This window comes from Panthera leo, chromosome A2 (genome assembly GCF_018350215.1).
Source record: "Panthera leo isolate Ple1 chromosome A2, P.leo_Ple1_pat1.1, whole genome shotgun sequence".
Lineage (NCBI taxonomy): Eukaryota > Metazoa > Chordata > Mammalia > Carnivora > Felidae > Panthera > Panthera leo.
In genome coordinates, this window is record NC_056680.1 from 36,372,950 (window position 1) to 36,389,295 (window position 16,346).

At 45.4% G+C, this 16,346-nt stretch overlaps 1 protein-coding gene across 1 annotated transcript; it reads right to left on the reverse strand.

Moving 5' to 3' along the window:
- Nucleotides 1-6,733: 6,733 nt before the first annotated feature.
- On the reverse strand, nt 6,734-11,815 carry LOC122213399 (the record flags this gene model as incomplete). The annotated part of the gene is given in 1 exon segment (XM_042927534.1): nt 6,734-11,815. A coding segment is annotated over 1 exon segment (5,082 nt), but the record flags the coding sequence as incomplete, so codon positions are not given.
- Nucleotides 11,816-16,346: the final 4,531 nt, after the last annotated feature.

Below are 16,346 nucleotides of genomic sequence, written 5' to 3' on the forward strand. Positions count from 1 at the left end.
ACATGATTTGCCATTATCTCTTCCCATTCTACAAGTTACCTTTTCATTTTGTTGACTCTTTGCTGTATAGGGAAAAAAGGATTTTTAGTGTGATATAGTCCCACTTGCTTATTTTTGTCCTTGTTGCTTGTACTTTTGGTGTCATATCCAAAAACTCATTGCCAAGCCCAGTGACAGGAAACTTCTTCCCTACGTTTTTTTCTAGGAATTTTACAATTTCAGGTCTTAAATTTTTAATCCATTTTGAGTTAATTTTTGTGAGAGGTATAAGAGAGGGGACCAGTTTCATTCCTTTGCATGTGGATATCCAATTTTCCCAACATCATTTATTGAAAAGACTCTCTTTTCTTCATTGAATACACCTGGTTCCCTTGCCAAATATCAGTTGACTGTATATGTATGGATTTATTTCTGAGATCTGGGTTCTGTTCCATTGGTGTTTGCATCTGTTTTTATGCCAGTATCATACTGTTTTGATTGTGATAGCTTTGTGGTATAGCTTGTAATTGGGCTGAAGGATACTTCCAGCTTTGTTTTTTCTCAAAATAGTTTTGGTTATTTGGGGTCTTTAATGGTTCCATATGAATTTTAGGATTGTGTTTTCTATTTCTGTTTAAAAACTGCCATTGGTGTTCTCATAGGAATTGTACTAAATGTAGAGATGGCTTTGAGTAGGATGGATATTTTAACAATATTGAGTATTCCAATCCATTAAGAAAATTACTCTTTTTGTATATGAAGCATGGGAACGCATACAATACATAAACAGATATGCAGTGTATCTGTGGTATGAAATTTTTATGGAGAGTGGTGGTTAGAAACGATAAACATCTTGAATCATTCCTTGGTGGGAGAGGTAATGAAGAAGAGAGTGAGAAACACCACTCTAAGAGATCACTAACTTCTAAGTTGTTTTTTTTGGATCTTTTGTGTGTGTAGGGGGGGGGTTGGGAGAGGGGTAAATTTTGTTGTTTATACATTCTAATGTGACAAAATTTGATCTATTTTATCATTATCACGTAAATCAAGACTCAAAATTTCTCATTTGTATATCTTATTTCATAGACCCTTATGTTAATGATTCTTTCATGTTTTGAAATTTTGGAAGAATATTTCTTTCCTTGGATTCACAGGCCTTTTCTGTGGATGGGGGGGCACAGTGTAACACATCCAGAGTAGCTTACACTCTCCTGTCCTGTGCCTTGTCACCCATGCTCCTGGACCCTGTGCTCACATACAACTTTCACAGCAGCCAGGGAAGGAAAGTGTTAGTATTCTCTTATTACAGATAAAGCAACTGTTTTGAACGTTTAAGTCATTCATTTCCCCACGGTCCTCACAGCTGCCTTGTGGTGGAAAGGATTAAAACCCAGTTCTGGAAGGGTACAACACCAATACCTATCGATCCATACCCTAAAATTCTCAAAACAGTAGCCCATGGGCCATCCAGTTCACTGACGTCTTTCATAGCTAATTTGGTATACTTAAAATATTTGATTTTGTTTTCAACATTTAAATTGGGAGATCTTCACATGAAAAATAAATCTGCATTTCTAAATTCTCGTTAAAAGATAAGAGGCTGGGGACTTATATCCAACATGGCAGCACTACTGATACTAAGTGGTGGATATTGTTTATAATATTGTATTCACACTCCGTTTTGCCTAAGTTTCCTGCTCTCACTTTTGTCTTATACACAAACCCCTCCATTCAAAGGCCCTGTAAACATTTGACCCCGTGACCCCTGATGAGTGGTGTGTCTGATCCATTTGAGTCTCAATGTATAACATTGAGTCTAACATCCTTGTGTATTTCCTCAGAACACTTCCTTTCCACTCATTCATGTGATCATTTTAAAGAGTGATTTATGAATGCAGTTTAATTTACCATTCTATTATCCCTTATTTTCTAGATCTCTCTAGCAGACTCACTTACTTTCACCAAAAATGAAACCAATTTCTTTTCTTCTTCCAATAGCTATGTTATATTTCAACTGGAAATCCTTTTAATTCACTGCTTATTTCCTTAGGGTCTCCGTTTCTGAAATTCACATGCTGCTAAGCCTTCAAATATTCAGTCTCTCCCAACCTGTAGTTTTGAGCCACACTGCCAGGGCATATCAATTGTACTTCACAGTTCAGAGTTTTGATTCGTGATTATATGAGGACTTTTTTCCTCCCTCTGACCTTTTATGGGTTAAACGGAGCCAAGCGGTCTATATAAAGCTCTTCCCTTCTCGAATTCTTTCCTTACAAGTACCTTTATTTTGACTTGCAGTACTTGGTGGATTAAGTGCTTGAAAAAAAGTGGTCTGCGTGCCAATCGTAAGTGAAAGTCAAAAACTCAAGAGCTTTATCGGGGAGAAGAAGGAAATGCTCAGGGAGTGTAATTGGTTGGGGTGTTCCCAAGCTGTCTGTCTGTCAACAGCTCCATCTCTATGAAGGCATGAGAACCCGAGAAACAAATGCAAAGCAAAAGCAGCAGCAGATAAGAGGTGGCTTTTTCATCCTGGAAGCAAATGCCTGTGTCCTCTGCACAGCACTTTCATACAGTTCCATGTGTTATTGTGGTAATGCGCTTGTCACCGACCACATCTGGCTCGCCAACAGTGACCTAACTAAGTGAAGAAAACACAAACATCACCAGAAAACAAGCAGCTGTGTTTTGATATAACCGCCAGAACTCTTTCTTTGGTGCAGTTGCTTTAAGGGTTCTCTTTGTGTGTAAATCTTTATTTATTTATTTATTTATTTATTTAAAGTTTATTTATTTTGAGAAAGAGAGTGAGAGAGTGCTCATGCACGCAGAGGGAGTGGGACAGAGAGAGAGGGGGAGAGAGAGAATCCCAGGCAAGCTCCATGCTGTCAGCACCAAGCCCCACTTGAGGCTTGATCTCATGAACCATGAGATCATGACCTGAGTGGAAATTAAGAGTTGGACGCTTAACCCACTGAGCCACCCAGACGCCCCTGTAAATCTACTTTTAAAATATAGAGTGGGGCTCCTGGATGGCTCAGTGGGTTAATGGGCTGACTTCGGTTCAGGTCGTGATCTCACGGTTTGTGAGTTCCAGCCCTGCTACGGGCTCTGTGCTGACAGCTCAGAGCCTGGAGCCTGCTTCAGATTCTGTATCTCCCTCTCTCTCTATCCCTCCCCTGCTTGCTCTCTCTCTCTCTCTCTCTCTCTCTCAAAAATAAACATTTTAAAAAACATTAAAATATATATATATATATATATATATATATATATATATATATATAAATCAGAGTACATAATGTAACATTTTTGCCTCAATTTATTAGAAATGGACTGCATTCATTGGAAGATTGTCTCAGTCCTTTGTTTTTTCGCACATTCATTGATTCATTCATTCCACAAACACCTGAGCTTTTTATTTTTCACTGTGGGCCAGGCTCAGACATTGTGATTCAGCTGGTATGTAGAAGGACTCGGGCATTGGTATTTCTAAAAAGGCCTCCAGGTATCTCTAATGGTTAAGAACCAGTGTTTAAAGGGATGCTTTTGACAGAGTTTTTTCCAACAGAAGTGTTTCTTTGAAGCATTACCATGAAAGAGTTTTTAGGTGAAGGGTGGAAACATCTTGGGATAAATAATAATAATGTGCCTTAATAATGAAGAATGATGACACTTAGTATTTAGTGAGTGCCATAGGTACTGGGCTAGGTAATTCATATCTGGGGACACTTTCATTTTTACATTAGCTTGGTAAGGTGGGTATTATTGTCCTTGTTCTGTGTTGATGAAAAGATATTCAGAGAGCATGCCAAAGTTCCCATAGCTAGAAGTGAATTACCTGTTGGGCTATGGAGTCCATATACCTGACTCCAAAGTTTCATTCTTTCTACTCTGTGCATTCATTCAGAACTTTTGTTTTGAACGTACTGATTTGAATAACCAATTTTTTTTTCACAGAGTATTTTCAGGCACATGATCTCATTCAATAATGGTGGTTGCATGAAGAGCTTAAGCATGGCTTAGTAGAGGCACTAAGGCTCCAAGAAGGGGAGTAAACCACTGAAAACCACTCAGTCAGTTTTGCCTAGAACTTGAATTACGTATTCTAGGCTCTCCCACTGTTCTCCAGGGCTTCCTCATGTCTTTTTCATTTTCTGATTCTTTAGTTTTAGGAGGTAATAACTGCTTCACCCTTTGGGCAATAGAGCCAGTAGCCCAGTTGATTGGATCAACGGTTAGATTAGGCTAGATTAGGCTAATCAAATTCGTTTTCCCCTCCCCCACCCCAAGAATTCAGAACTGGTACTTGAAAAGGTTGGATCAGTTATCCTCAGGTGATGAACTTATGTGCATACATCAGTAAAGAATTAAGTCACATTAAGATGGTTTCTTAGGGACCAGGTAAACTGAGAACAGAACAGATTTATGGAGCAAAAGACATATCCTCTGAATCCTGAAAGAGAGAGAAGAGTGAATAGCTCTCTTGACTTCTGATGATTTTGCAGAGGTCATTTATTCTCCTTTGTGATCACTGACCTTAATTCCTGCCCTTGGGTTTTGTGAGTGACCCTTAACTTGATACAATGAACTCCTCTTCATTTGTGCAAATTCAGTGTTTCTCCTGCTTTAAACCAAAAAAAACCTTTGACTAAGTTAATGACCATATTTTGGGGCACACGTAAAAGTTACAATTTTGGTCTACCTTACAGTGAGTTACATTCCATTCCCAAATATCCTTAGTTTGGCCTATCAGTCTGGACTATTTTGACTGCAAATTGTAGAAACTGAAATCAAACCAGCCTAAGGGCATGAGGGAAATTTCTTTGGTTGTTAGAATGAAGTGTCCAGGGCTTGCTTCTGGCATGGCTAGATGCGGTAACTTAAATGATGTCTTCAGGAAAGTGCCTCTCTCTCTCTCTCTCTCCTCCACTTGCCTCTCTGGAAGTTTTATTCTCAGTCACCAACGGGCTCTCCGTGTGCACCCTGTTGGTTTGGCAACACCCTGTTGGTTTTGCAAGGCAACAGGAATGGCTCTTTCCAGCCTGTGCCAGGGAAAACACCCAAGCCTGATGCTCATTGGCTCAGGCTGAGTCGGTAGTCCATCTCTGGGCCAATCATTGTAGAGAGGGAGATGAGGGCCCTCATGGGCCGGAAGTTGGGGTGTTTCCATCTAGAGCTGCTAATGGCACGTTTGTTTTGAACCACAGGGAGTCAAAGAAGGGTAGCTGCCCAGCAGGAAGGTTTCGGATTTACATCTGAAGGGGAGCCTGGCTCAGGAAAAGAATGACTGCTTGTAAAACTCATCTACTTGCTAATATTCAAACATATTTCTTCACCAGTACTTTGCTTTGTTGCCTTGATTTTTTTCCACAAACGTATACATCATTACATTCTTAATCTTGGTTGTTTCTTTGTTCTCAAGGGATTTACAGCTGGTAGATTCCAGGTTCATTGTTAGTCTTCTTGTTTACACCACCTGCTTATTTTATTTTAAAGTTGTGTTGTTGTTTTTAATTATTCGTTGGGCAAGTCATAATATCTTTGTATGAGGTATCTATTACACCTACCTGGACAATAATTTTAACACTAATCCAAATATAAGGATTCAAATGCTTGATCCATTAACTTAATTCAGGTTGTTTTAATACCTTTTACACTGCGTTTTGAACGTTTCTTACAAATGACAATGAACAAATCCCATGTCTCTATAAATCTGAGGATCATCAAGTGACTTGAGGAATCTAGACATCTAGAAATTATGTAGGAAAATTTCATCCAACCTTTCTTCTAAGAAAATCCAATCTCTTTTATGAAAAAATTCTGTTAACTTTACCAAATCATCCCAACTGCTAAATTGGGCATTTGTTCAGTCCTTAGCACTTTGGAAGCCTTTCCTGCTTTGAAAATATTTGTTGATCCACCTTAACCTTTTCGAAATTCTTTACTTCTTTGGCTTCCATGAAAACATGTGCCTTGTTCTCCTTTCATCTCTTTGCCCACTCATTCTTTTCTGCTTTGTGATTTCATCATCCATCTCCAGCACTTTAAATATGGTGGTGTTATGCCCAGAATTCGTGATCCCCAAAGACCACCAGGGAGCCGAGTCCGATGCAAAAGCAAAAGAACCTTTATTCGAGCTAGCTCGAGCTCAATCCCCTACCTGCACCGACGCAGCGGTGAGATACCAGGGAGAGCGCGAGTTTCAAAAGGACAAAGGTTTTATTGGGGCCCAGGGGCAGTTGGTGAGGTAACGGCTGTGGCCTCAGCCGATTGGCTGGGGAAGGGTCCGAGTCCTGTTAGACAGGTGAGGGGGGGGGTTACTCAAGGGGAGGAGGTGTGGTCAAGGTGAAGGACACAGAACAAGATGGAGTCGGCCGGCATAGGCCCGCCCTTTCATTCCTCCCTTGTCATGTAGCTTAGGGACCCAATCATGGGACCGGCTGCATTTATGGTGACAAGGGGAACAGAGTTTAGAGGTTTACGCAAAGTTCTGGGAAGCATGTGTCCCTGGGGTGGCTCTGGGAGGTCTAATTAAGTATTGTCCCTGAGCTGGTATCTATGATCTGCCAGGTGATGTTTTGGGGGGTGTGGGGACTCCCGGTAGCATGAGCAATGACAAGCAGAGTTAACAGAGTTACCAATATTAGGTGGGTCGAATGTGCTGTAGCTTGAGCTTGAGCTTGAGCGGGTTGTGTTGGTCCCGACTGATGGCCCATCGCGTGACGAAGTCCTTCCGGATCGAGGAGGGGTCCGCTGGCTGAACGTGGGTGTGATGGACCCAGGTCGCGATGCCGTCTACTTTGAGAGCGGTGGGGGTTGTCAGCACTACAATGTAGGGTCCCTTCCAGCGCGGCTCGAGAGTCTCTCGGTGGTGCCTCTTGACATAGACCCAGTCTCCCGGCTTGTACTGATGAGGTGTCGGGGTCGGGCCAGCCTCGTAGATGGCACGGAGGCGCGGCCAAATATCCTCGTGCGCCCTCTGGAGCCCTCTCAAGGAAAGAAAAAGTTCTTGATCTTTAAACTCTGCAAGAAGTTCAGCTCGAAGGCTGGGAATAACAGGGGGTGGCCTGCCAAACATGATCTCGTAGGGAGTAAAACCCAGAGTGTAAGGAGTGTTTCTAACCCGGTAAAGGGCGTACGGTAGGAGAGTCACCCAGTCCCCGCCAGTCTCCATGGTTAATTTGGTAAGGGTCTCTTTTAGGGTTCTATTCATTCTTTCTACCTGTCCTGAGCTCTGGGGCCTATAAGCACAATGTAATTTCCAGTTTGCCCCCACCGCCTTGGCTACTGCCTGTGTTACCTGAGAGATAAAAGCTGGTCCATTGTCTGATCCTACCATGGCAGGAAAACCATACCTGGGTAAGATGTCTTCTAGTAGCTTCTTAGCCACCGTCTGAGCCGTTTCATGCTTGGTTGGGTATGCCTCCACCCAGCCAGAGAAGGTGTCTGTAAATACTAAAAGATATTTATAACCATACTTTCCTGGTTTGACTTCAGTGAAGTCGACTTCCCATTGGGCTCCCGGTCTGGTGCCTCTGAGCCTGGTTCCTTTTTTATTTGATGTGGCTTTCGCGTTGGTGAGTTGGCAGGTCTTGCAGGCAGATACAACTTGCTCTATTTTGGTGTCCTGTTGGTGAATCTTGATTCCGGCATGTCGGATTAAGTCTTTTAATTTTCGGGCCCCCATGTGAGTAGACCGATGCATGTGCTCTAATATTGAGACTCCGAGCCGGTCTGGCAGCACGAGCTCCTTGTTAGGTGTATACCACCATCCCTTTATCTCCTGGGCCATGGGGAGTTTCTTGATCCGCTGTAACTCCTCCTGGGAGTATTTGGGCTGGTCTGGTAAAACTGGGTCTCCCGGGTCTGGTAGTTGTATGGTCATGGTGGGGACTGGAGTAAGGGCTACTGCCTTGGCTGCCTGGTCAGCCTTTCGATTACCTCTAGCTACTGGGTTATCAGCTTTTTGGTGCCCTTGGCAGTGGATAATGGCTAGCTTGGCAGGAAGCCATAAGGCCGTAAGCAGGTTAAGTATCTCCTGCTTATTTTTTATAGTCCGTCCTTCTGCCGTCAGTAACCCCCTCTCCTGATAAATTGCCCCATGAATATGAGCTGTGGCAAATGCATAACGGCTGTCTGTGTAGATGTTAAGCCGTTTTCCAGCTCCCAGCATCAGCGCCTTGGTGAGGGCTATGAGCTCCGCTCGCTGGGCTGACGTTCCGGAGGGTAGAGCCTCCGCCCATACGGTGTCCATTTCGGTGACCACCGCTGCACCCGCATACCTGTGTCCATCTCGCACAAAGCTGCTGCCATCAGTGAACCAAGTAGCCTCGGCATCGGGGAGGGGCTGGTCGGTCAGGTCCATCCGGAATCCATGTACTTGTTCCAGGATTCCCGCACAGTCATGTAGTGGAGCACCTAGGTCAGGGTCGGGCAGCAGGGTTGCAGGATTGAGGGCTGCACTGGGGTGGAACCGCACTCGTGGAGGGTTGAGTAGGAGGCTCTGGTAATGAGTCACACGTGTATTGCTCATCCATCTATCAGGAGGCTGTTTCAGGACCCCTTCAATGGCGTGTGGGGTTGTGATCCAGATCTCCTGTCCTAGGGTCAGTTTGTCTGCATCCTTGACTAGGAGTGCTGTCGCCGCAATAATTCTTAGGCATGGCGGCCAGCCGGCAGCCACTGGGTCTAGTTTCTTAGACAGGTAAGCCACTGGGCGGTTCCAGGGGCCTAAGGCTTGAGTTAGAACCCCTTTTGCTATTCCCTTATGTTCGTCTACAAAGAGGTGGAAGGGTTTCATAATGTCTGGTAGGCCCAGGGCTGGGGCACTTAGGAGGGCCTTTTTTAACTGATTAAAGGCAATTTCTTCTTTTTCAGTCCATTTAAATGTTTTCCCCTCTTTGGTAGCTTCATATAGGGGCCTGGCGATCTCAGCAAAACCTGGAACCCAGAGGCGGCAGTAGCCGGCTGATCCTAGGAATTCCCTCACTTCTCTTCGGGAGGTGGGAGTAGGGATCTTTAGGACAGTTTCTTTTCTGGCATCTGATAACCGCCGCTGTCCGCCCTCCAGGATATATCCCAGGTAACTTACCCTCTCCCTGCATATCTGAGCCTTCTTCGCGGATGCCCGGTACCCTAAAGCTCCCAGGGTAGCCAGCAGGTCCTGGGTCCCTCGCTCACAGTCTTTGGCCGTGTCAGCAGCAATCAGGATGTCATCTACGTACTGTAGGAGGGTGAGGCCAGGGTGCTCCCTTCTGTACTCACCCAGGTCCTCGTGTAGTGCCTCGTCGAAGATGGTGGGTGAATTTTTGAATCCCTGAGGTAGCCGTGTCCAGGTGAGTTGCCCACTGTAGCCCTCCTCCGGATCATGCCACTCGAAGGCGAACAGGGGTTGGCTCTGGGGTGCCAGCGGCAGACTGAAGAAGGCGTCCTTTAAATCTAGTACAGTATACCAGACCCTGGAGGGCGCCAAGGAGCTCAAGAGAGTATATGGGTTGGGAACAGTTGGGTGTATGTCCGCGACCCTCTTATTTACTTCCCGGAGGTCTTGTACCGGTCGGTAGTCATTTGTGTGAGGCTTTTTGACCGGCAGTAAGGGGGTGTTCCAGGCAGACTGGCAAGGAACTAGTACCCCTAGGCTTCGTAGTCTCCGGATGTGTGGCTGGATCCCCTTCCGGGCCTCCTGTGACATGGGGTATTGTTTGATCCTTACCGGACTCTCTCCTGGCTTGAGCTCTACCAGGACTGGGGTCCTATGAGCGGCTAGTCCCATCCCCCCCCCAGTCTCTGCCCAAACCGAGGGGAATTCTTGTAGCCATCTGTCTATATTATCCTCTCTCGGGAGCGCCTCCTGGTGGAGGAGGTATTCATCCTCCAGTTTCATGGTCAGGACCTGGATGGGGTGGCCCTTGCCATCGGTGACCTGAGGCCCCCCTTGTCTGAAAGTTATCTGAGCTCCAATCTTGGTCAGTAAGTCCCGTCCTAACAGCGGGTAGGGGCATTCTGGTATTACCATAAAGGAGTGGGATACCCGGCCCGTTCCCAAATCTACTGTTCTTCGGGTAGTCCATGAATACTGGCTCATACCAGTTGCCCCTTGTACCCAGGACTTCTTGCTGGCTAGTTTTCCTTGTGGGGTGCGGAGGACCGAATGTTGTGCTCCGGTGTCGACAAGGAAGTCAACAGGGGTCCCCTCCACTTTAAGAGTTACCCTGGGTTCGGGGAGAGGGTCCGAACCCCGACTCCCCTAATCACTTAGTTCATCTAGCTCTAGGACTTTTACTCGATCAGTCTTGCTTCCTTTCCCGCCGGCCCTTTTCAGACAATCTCGGGCCCAATGCCCTATCTCCTTGCAGTATGCGCACTGATCCTTCTGCAGCCTCTGCTTCCCCCCCTTGGTGGTTCTTTTACCTTTTCTTGTGTCGTCTGCCAGCTGCCGGAGATGGCGGTCTCGTTCCTCAGGGGAGTCAGCAGTGGTAGCTAGTAGTATTCTGGCCAGGTCTCGAGTCTGCTTACTGCTGGCAGTCGCCATGGCGCGGGCCTGCTTGTCCTCAGGAAGCTCCCGGTTATTATATACCTTTTCGGCTACCACCAGTAAGTCCTGCAGACTTTTTTCTCCTAGTCTATCTATTTTCTGTAATTTTCTCCTAATGTCTATGGCCGATTGGTTTACAAAGGCCATGATAACAGCTGCCTTGCTTTCCGGAGCCTCTGGATCCATGGGGATATAGGTACGGAATGCCTCCATGATCCGTTCTAAAAAGGCAGCCGGAGATTCATCTTTTCCCTGTTGTACATTTCCTACCTTGGCCAAATTGGTTGGCTTTCTAGCAGCCATTCGGAGACCCCCCATTAGAGTCTGGCGGTAGACCCGGAGCCTCTCCTTACCTTCTGCCGTGTTGAAATCCCACTGGGGCCGAGTTAAGGGGAAGGAGGCATCTATCTGAGCCTGGTTGGTGGTGGGATTCCCGTCTGTGCCCGGAACTAGTTTTCGGGCCTCGTTGACGATTCTTTCTCTTTCTTCAGTCGTGAACAGGACCTGCAAAAGCTGCTGGCAATCGTCCCACGTGGGCTGATGGGTAAAAAGAACAGAGTCTAATAAATCAATAAGCCCTGCCGGTTTCTCGGAAAACTTAGGATTCTGAGCTTTCCAATTGTAGAGGTCACTAGTGGCGAAAGGCCAATAGTGATGGGGCTGGTTCCCCTCCGCGTCTGGGGGTCCGGTGGCTCGCAGGGGCAGAATAGTGGAGTCGGCGGCGGAGGCGGATTGCTCCCTCTGAGCCCTTTGTCTGGTGAAGGGCGGGCTTCCCACTGGAGCGTTTCCGCCTCCCGCTCTCGGAACAGCGTCTGCCTCCCCCGGAGGGGGAGGATGGTGTTCTTCCAGCATCCTAGAGGGGTTATACGAGGGAGGAAAAATTAATTCTTCTTCAGTACCCCCCTGTAAGACAGGGTAGAGGGGTGCTGAAGGCTGGATAAGACTTTTCTTCTTCTTTGTCCCCTGCAAAGCAAGAATGGGTTTTGGCTCCAGAGGGAGCGGGGCTAGGAAGGGTTTAAGCCAAGAGGGTGGGTCTTCCACAAGGTCCTGCCAAGTGATAATGTAAGGGAGCTGATCAAGATGGCCCGTCTTAGGCTGAGAGATGATACTCCTGACTCGGTGGATGGTAGGGAGGTCGAAGGTCCCCTCTGGTGGCCATCCGACATTGAAAGTTGGCCACTCGCTAGAACAAAAAAACTGCCACCGACCCTTTCGGACTTCCACACTGAGGTTGTTAGCTCTTCCCCTCACATCCTTAAAGTGATCAATCATAATACTTAGAGGAGTAGTCTGAGTCTGTCCCATAACGTCCGTCCAGTAAGTCCACAGAACAAAACAGAGAAACACAAAAACAGACAAACAGAGGGCCCCTAGGAAATCTTCCAACTCCATGGAAGCAACACTGAAAGCTAGCTTAGACATTTGAGGGGATTCCACGTCCCTCCAAAACCGATGAGGGGATTCCACGTCCCTCCAAAGACGACGGCCTCACACCGACCAGCGGGAGCGACCCGCCTCGTCTCAGACCTTTGAGGGGATTCCACGTCCCTCCAGAAGGGAGAATCGGAACGTCTTCCGAAACTCCCGGCCCGTGGTCCTCCAGTGCGTCCACTTAGACCGCGTCGGGCACTACCAGAACTCCAGAAGTGAGCTCACACAGAAAAGACAGAACAAACAAACAGACACTAACCGTGGCCAGTCAGGCTCTCCGGGTCGGGGGTCCCTCAGGGGTCTTGGGGATCCCGGACGAGCCCCCAAATGTTATGCCCAGAATTCGTGATCCCCAAAGACCACCAGGGAGCCGAGTCCGATGCAAAAGCAAAAGAACCTTTATTCGAGCTAGCTCGAGCTCAATCCCCTACCTGCACCGACGCAGCGGTGAGATACCAGGGAGAGCGCGAGTTTCAAAAGGACAAAGGTTTTATTGGGGCCCAGGGGCAGTTGGTGAGGTAACGGCTGTGGCCTCAGCCGATTGGCTGGGGAAGGGTCCGAGTCCTGTTAGACAGGTGAGGGGGGGGGTTACTCAAGGGGAGGAGGTGTGGTCAAGGTGAAGGACACAGAACAAGATGGAGTCGGCCGGCATAGGCCCGCCCTTTCAGTGGCTCCCAAGATTCTGCCCATGGCCCTCTGACTTCCTCACTTAACTGACATACTTAATCCAAATGATCTCATCCACTTACAAATTTCCAGTCTCCAACTATTTGCTGATGCCTCTTAGGACTAGAGTTCAGCCCTGACCTCTGTTCAGAGCGTTTCAAATTTATATATGCAACAGCTGGCAGACTTCTCCAGGCGCATGTCCCTAGGCACTTCCAGGGTAACACAACCAAAACTGAACTCAGGATCCTTCTCAGAAGTCCACTTCTACTTTCTCTTTACCATTGCCGTAATGAAGACAGGTCTCATCTTTCACTCCAACAGCTTTCCAGCTATTTCCCAGACTCCAGTTCTGTTATTCAAGCTCACCCCCAAGCCCATGTCCCCTCTATGGTTTCCTATCAGTTTCAGGGTATACTCTAGTCCAGGAAACTTTTCTTAAAGACCAGCTAGTGAATCTTTTAGGCTTTGCAGACCTAAGCAAAATTGAGGCCATTTGTAGGCACTTGTATAAATACATAAAATATAGTTATTTAAGAGAACGAAAATTATTTTTAACTCATGGGTTGTTCAAAAACCAGTAGGAGCCCAAATTTGGCTATCAGGCCCTACTTTGCCTTCCCTTGGTCTAGTCTTTTCTCCTCATGGGGTGCACGAGGTCCTGCTTGATCTGGCCCCTCGGTTTCCTCTCTGGTCTCATTTCTCACTGCTATCTGCCTCCCACTTTGCAAGGTCTTGCTCCATGCTGTTTCCTGCCTCTGGACTTTGCTTATGCTGTTTTCTCGGCCTGGTGTGCTTTTCTCTTCTTAAATTCTGTACCAGACCAAATCCTGTGCATTTGGTATACTCAGCTCAAGGACCTTTCCCTCTAGGGAGAATTCTCCATAGTCTTCCCCATCTCTTAGCGAACTTAATGTGCCCTTCTGAGTCCCCACAATGCCCTGTGCTTATTCCCATCATCTCCCATCACATGGCAGCCCAGCTGTTTGTTGTGATTTCTGTATCAAGTTGATGAGCAGAACTGGATCTTATTTGTCCTATATCCTCAGGGCTTAGCACAAGCCTTGGCATAAAGCACACATCCAGTAAATGACACTTAACTCTGGCACTGTCTATTCCCCTTTGATAGAGGAAGAGAATTGTATCATAAATAAGTTCCTTGAAACATCTAAATTGCAACCTAACCACCTATAGTGTCATTGACCTAATTCTAGCGGCAGGAAGACCTATTCAATTTTAATACTTTGAAAGTCATTTATTGTTAGCTAGTTCCTTTGGGTGGTGCATGGCCTTAATAATACCAAGGCCAGGGATTCAAGAGCTGTTTAGTTGAGAATACTTTACCCTGTTGAGTGACCGACCACAGGCTATGTCCTCAACTCAGCTGGCTGGCTGTTTTTCAGATTCCTGCCATTTGTCACATATAACTGTAGATTCCAGACACAGAAATCCATTACCAATGGCTAGGGAAAACTGTTTAAAGCACATGCCTCTGACTAGAAAACAGAACATGCTCCTTGTAGGAAATGAACAGCATGTAAAAAGAATATTTAATATATAGAATAGTATAGAAAAAGAAAAAAACATCAAAAAGTTCAAAAATGTTTCAGCCATAATTCCACTAACAGGAGTCAAGGACTGTTAAAATGTGGGCATGGACCTGGGGGCACCTGGGTGGCTCAGTTGGTTATGCATCACACTTCAGTCAGACTTCGACTCAGGTCATGATCTTGTGTTTTATGGGTTTGAGCCCAGTGTCAGGCTCTGTATTGACAGCTCGGAGCTTGCTTTAGATTCTGTGTCTCCCTCTCTCTCTGCCCCTCCTCCACTTGCATTGTTTTTCTTTCTTACTCAAAAATAAACAAACATTAAAAAAATGTGGGCACAGATCTTCTATAATATTCATCATTGCTATGCTTATGTTTATGCCATTTTGTTTCCTGATTCTTTTCTTTACTTAACATTATATAGACAGCATTCTCCCAGGCCGCTAAGCCTCTTTACAAGTGTCACTTGTAAAGAATGTAATGTAAAAGTCTTCCCTTGTTCTAACCCTCCAATTCAGGTTCAAATGTTAGTGAAATCATTTTTCTTTTTTCTATCTAAGTAAGCAAACGTTAGCCAGCATGTAGAATTGGCATTAGGGCTGAAACAAATGAGGAGATAATTTGATTCTTTCTCTTGTTTCACAGATGAAAAAAATGGAGGTGCAGAGAATGTAGGATTTATCCTAGGGACCACAACCAGTATAAGAATTCTACTGCAAACAATCCAGGATTCTTTCCAACAAGTGTGGTTCAAGATCATGGTGGGTCAGAGAGAGCAACCAAGATGGGTGCCTGTCTTTTCTTTTTCAGCGTGTCAGTACCAGGTGTGTGCCATTTATACCTCTAATTGTGGACGGCGATCCCCTTGGGTTCAATGGCATCTTCTATTCTCTCATCCCCGCAATCTGCCACCCTCTCCAATTTCTAATCGTTAAAAACAATTACATTCTGTGTACAAAAGGGTGAAAATAAACACACATGCAACATATTTTATATATTCCACCCATTTACGGAGACAGAAATATCCCTGTTAAACCCAGCTCATTAGTGCATGGATTTGGTCATATTTTACCAGCAAATGAAATTCAAACATGCATTCCATAACCTTTTCTGTGAAGAATCTTAAGAGAGAAAATGCCATGAATGAGAAATAAAGACTAAGTTAACAGAAAATGTTCACCTGAACTGGGCACTTGTGAGCAAAAATACAGGACTGTAGAATTCACATTCTATTTGAGAATCGTAAGTACGGAAAGAATGAAAAATGGCGGCTCTCATGTATTACTTGCAGACATAAGGTTCACGTTTATTTGTCTTGGCCATCAGGTTTTTCTGAGTGGGAACGTGACCATATGCTTCCTTTTCTAGGAGCACAACCTTTGCTAGTCAATATGCTGGCTAGGGAGCAAAAGATGGCTTTACAGCATATTTAATTCCATCCTTCACTTTGAAATGAAAATTGATGTCAGTTCTCCCACCCCATCAAGCTGTTTTCCAAATGCTAAACTCCTCTGTCTTTCATCAAACTTCCTCCTATCTCATTTGTCAATGTCCTTTTACTTCCACAAATATTTTCTACTAAAGTTAAAATTAAAATGAACTCCTTTCTATCTTACCCACTACCCCATACTAATACTGCCTTAGTTCTTAGAAGCCTAGAAATAGAAGACCTCAGAAGAACTCCCAAGGAAGAGAGCATCAGCCCTATCCTAGGGATAGGGAGTCTCCTTGGAAAGAGAGAGAGATAGAGAGATAGAGATAGAGAGAGAGAGATACAGAGAGAGAGAGAAGTGTCCCACTTACCCTCTGTTGGCATCTCCCAGGAAGGGATAATGTAAGTTATTCATCCCAGGTAAAGAGAACACTTTGGCATTTCAAGTTCAACAGCCTTACTTTCTATGACATCTCATGTAATTTTCTTGTAAAGTTGCCAGGGAGAAGATGAAGAAGGAGTGAAACATTCAAGAATCAATGTAGAATAAAGGAAAGCCAACAGTCCTAATTTACCGCGCCTTTCCTGTAGGCTACTCATTGGCTAAATTCTTCACATTATTGTACTTGGATCTTCAGGAAAATCCTGGAGTTAAAGGTGTTAGTAAGGTCCTCTTTTAGATAAGAAGACTTAAGTTTAGAGAGTTTAAAACACTTACCTAAGCTCACACAGATAATAAGTGGCACAGCTGGGATCAAAT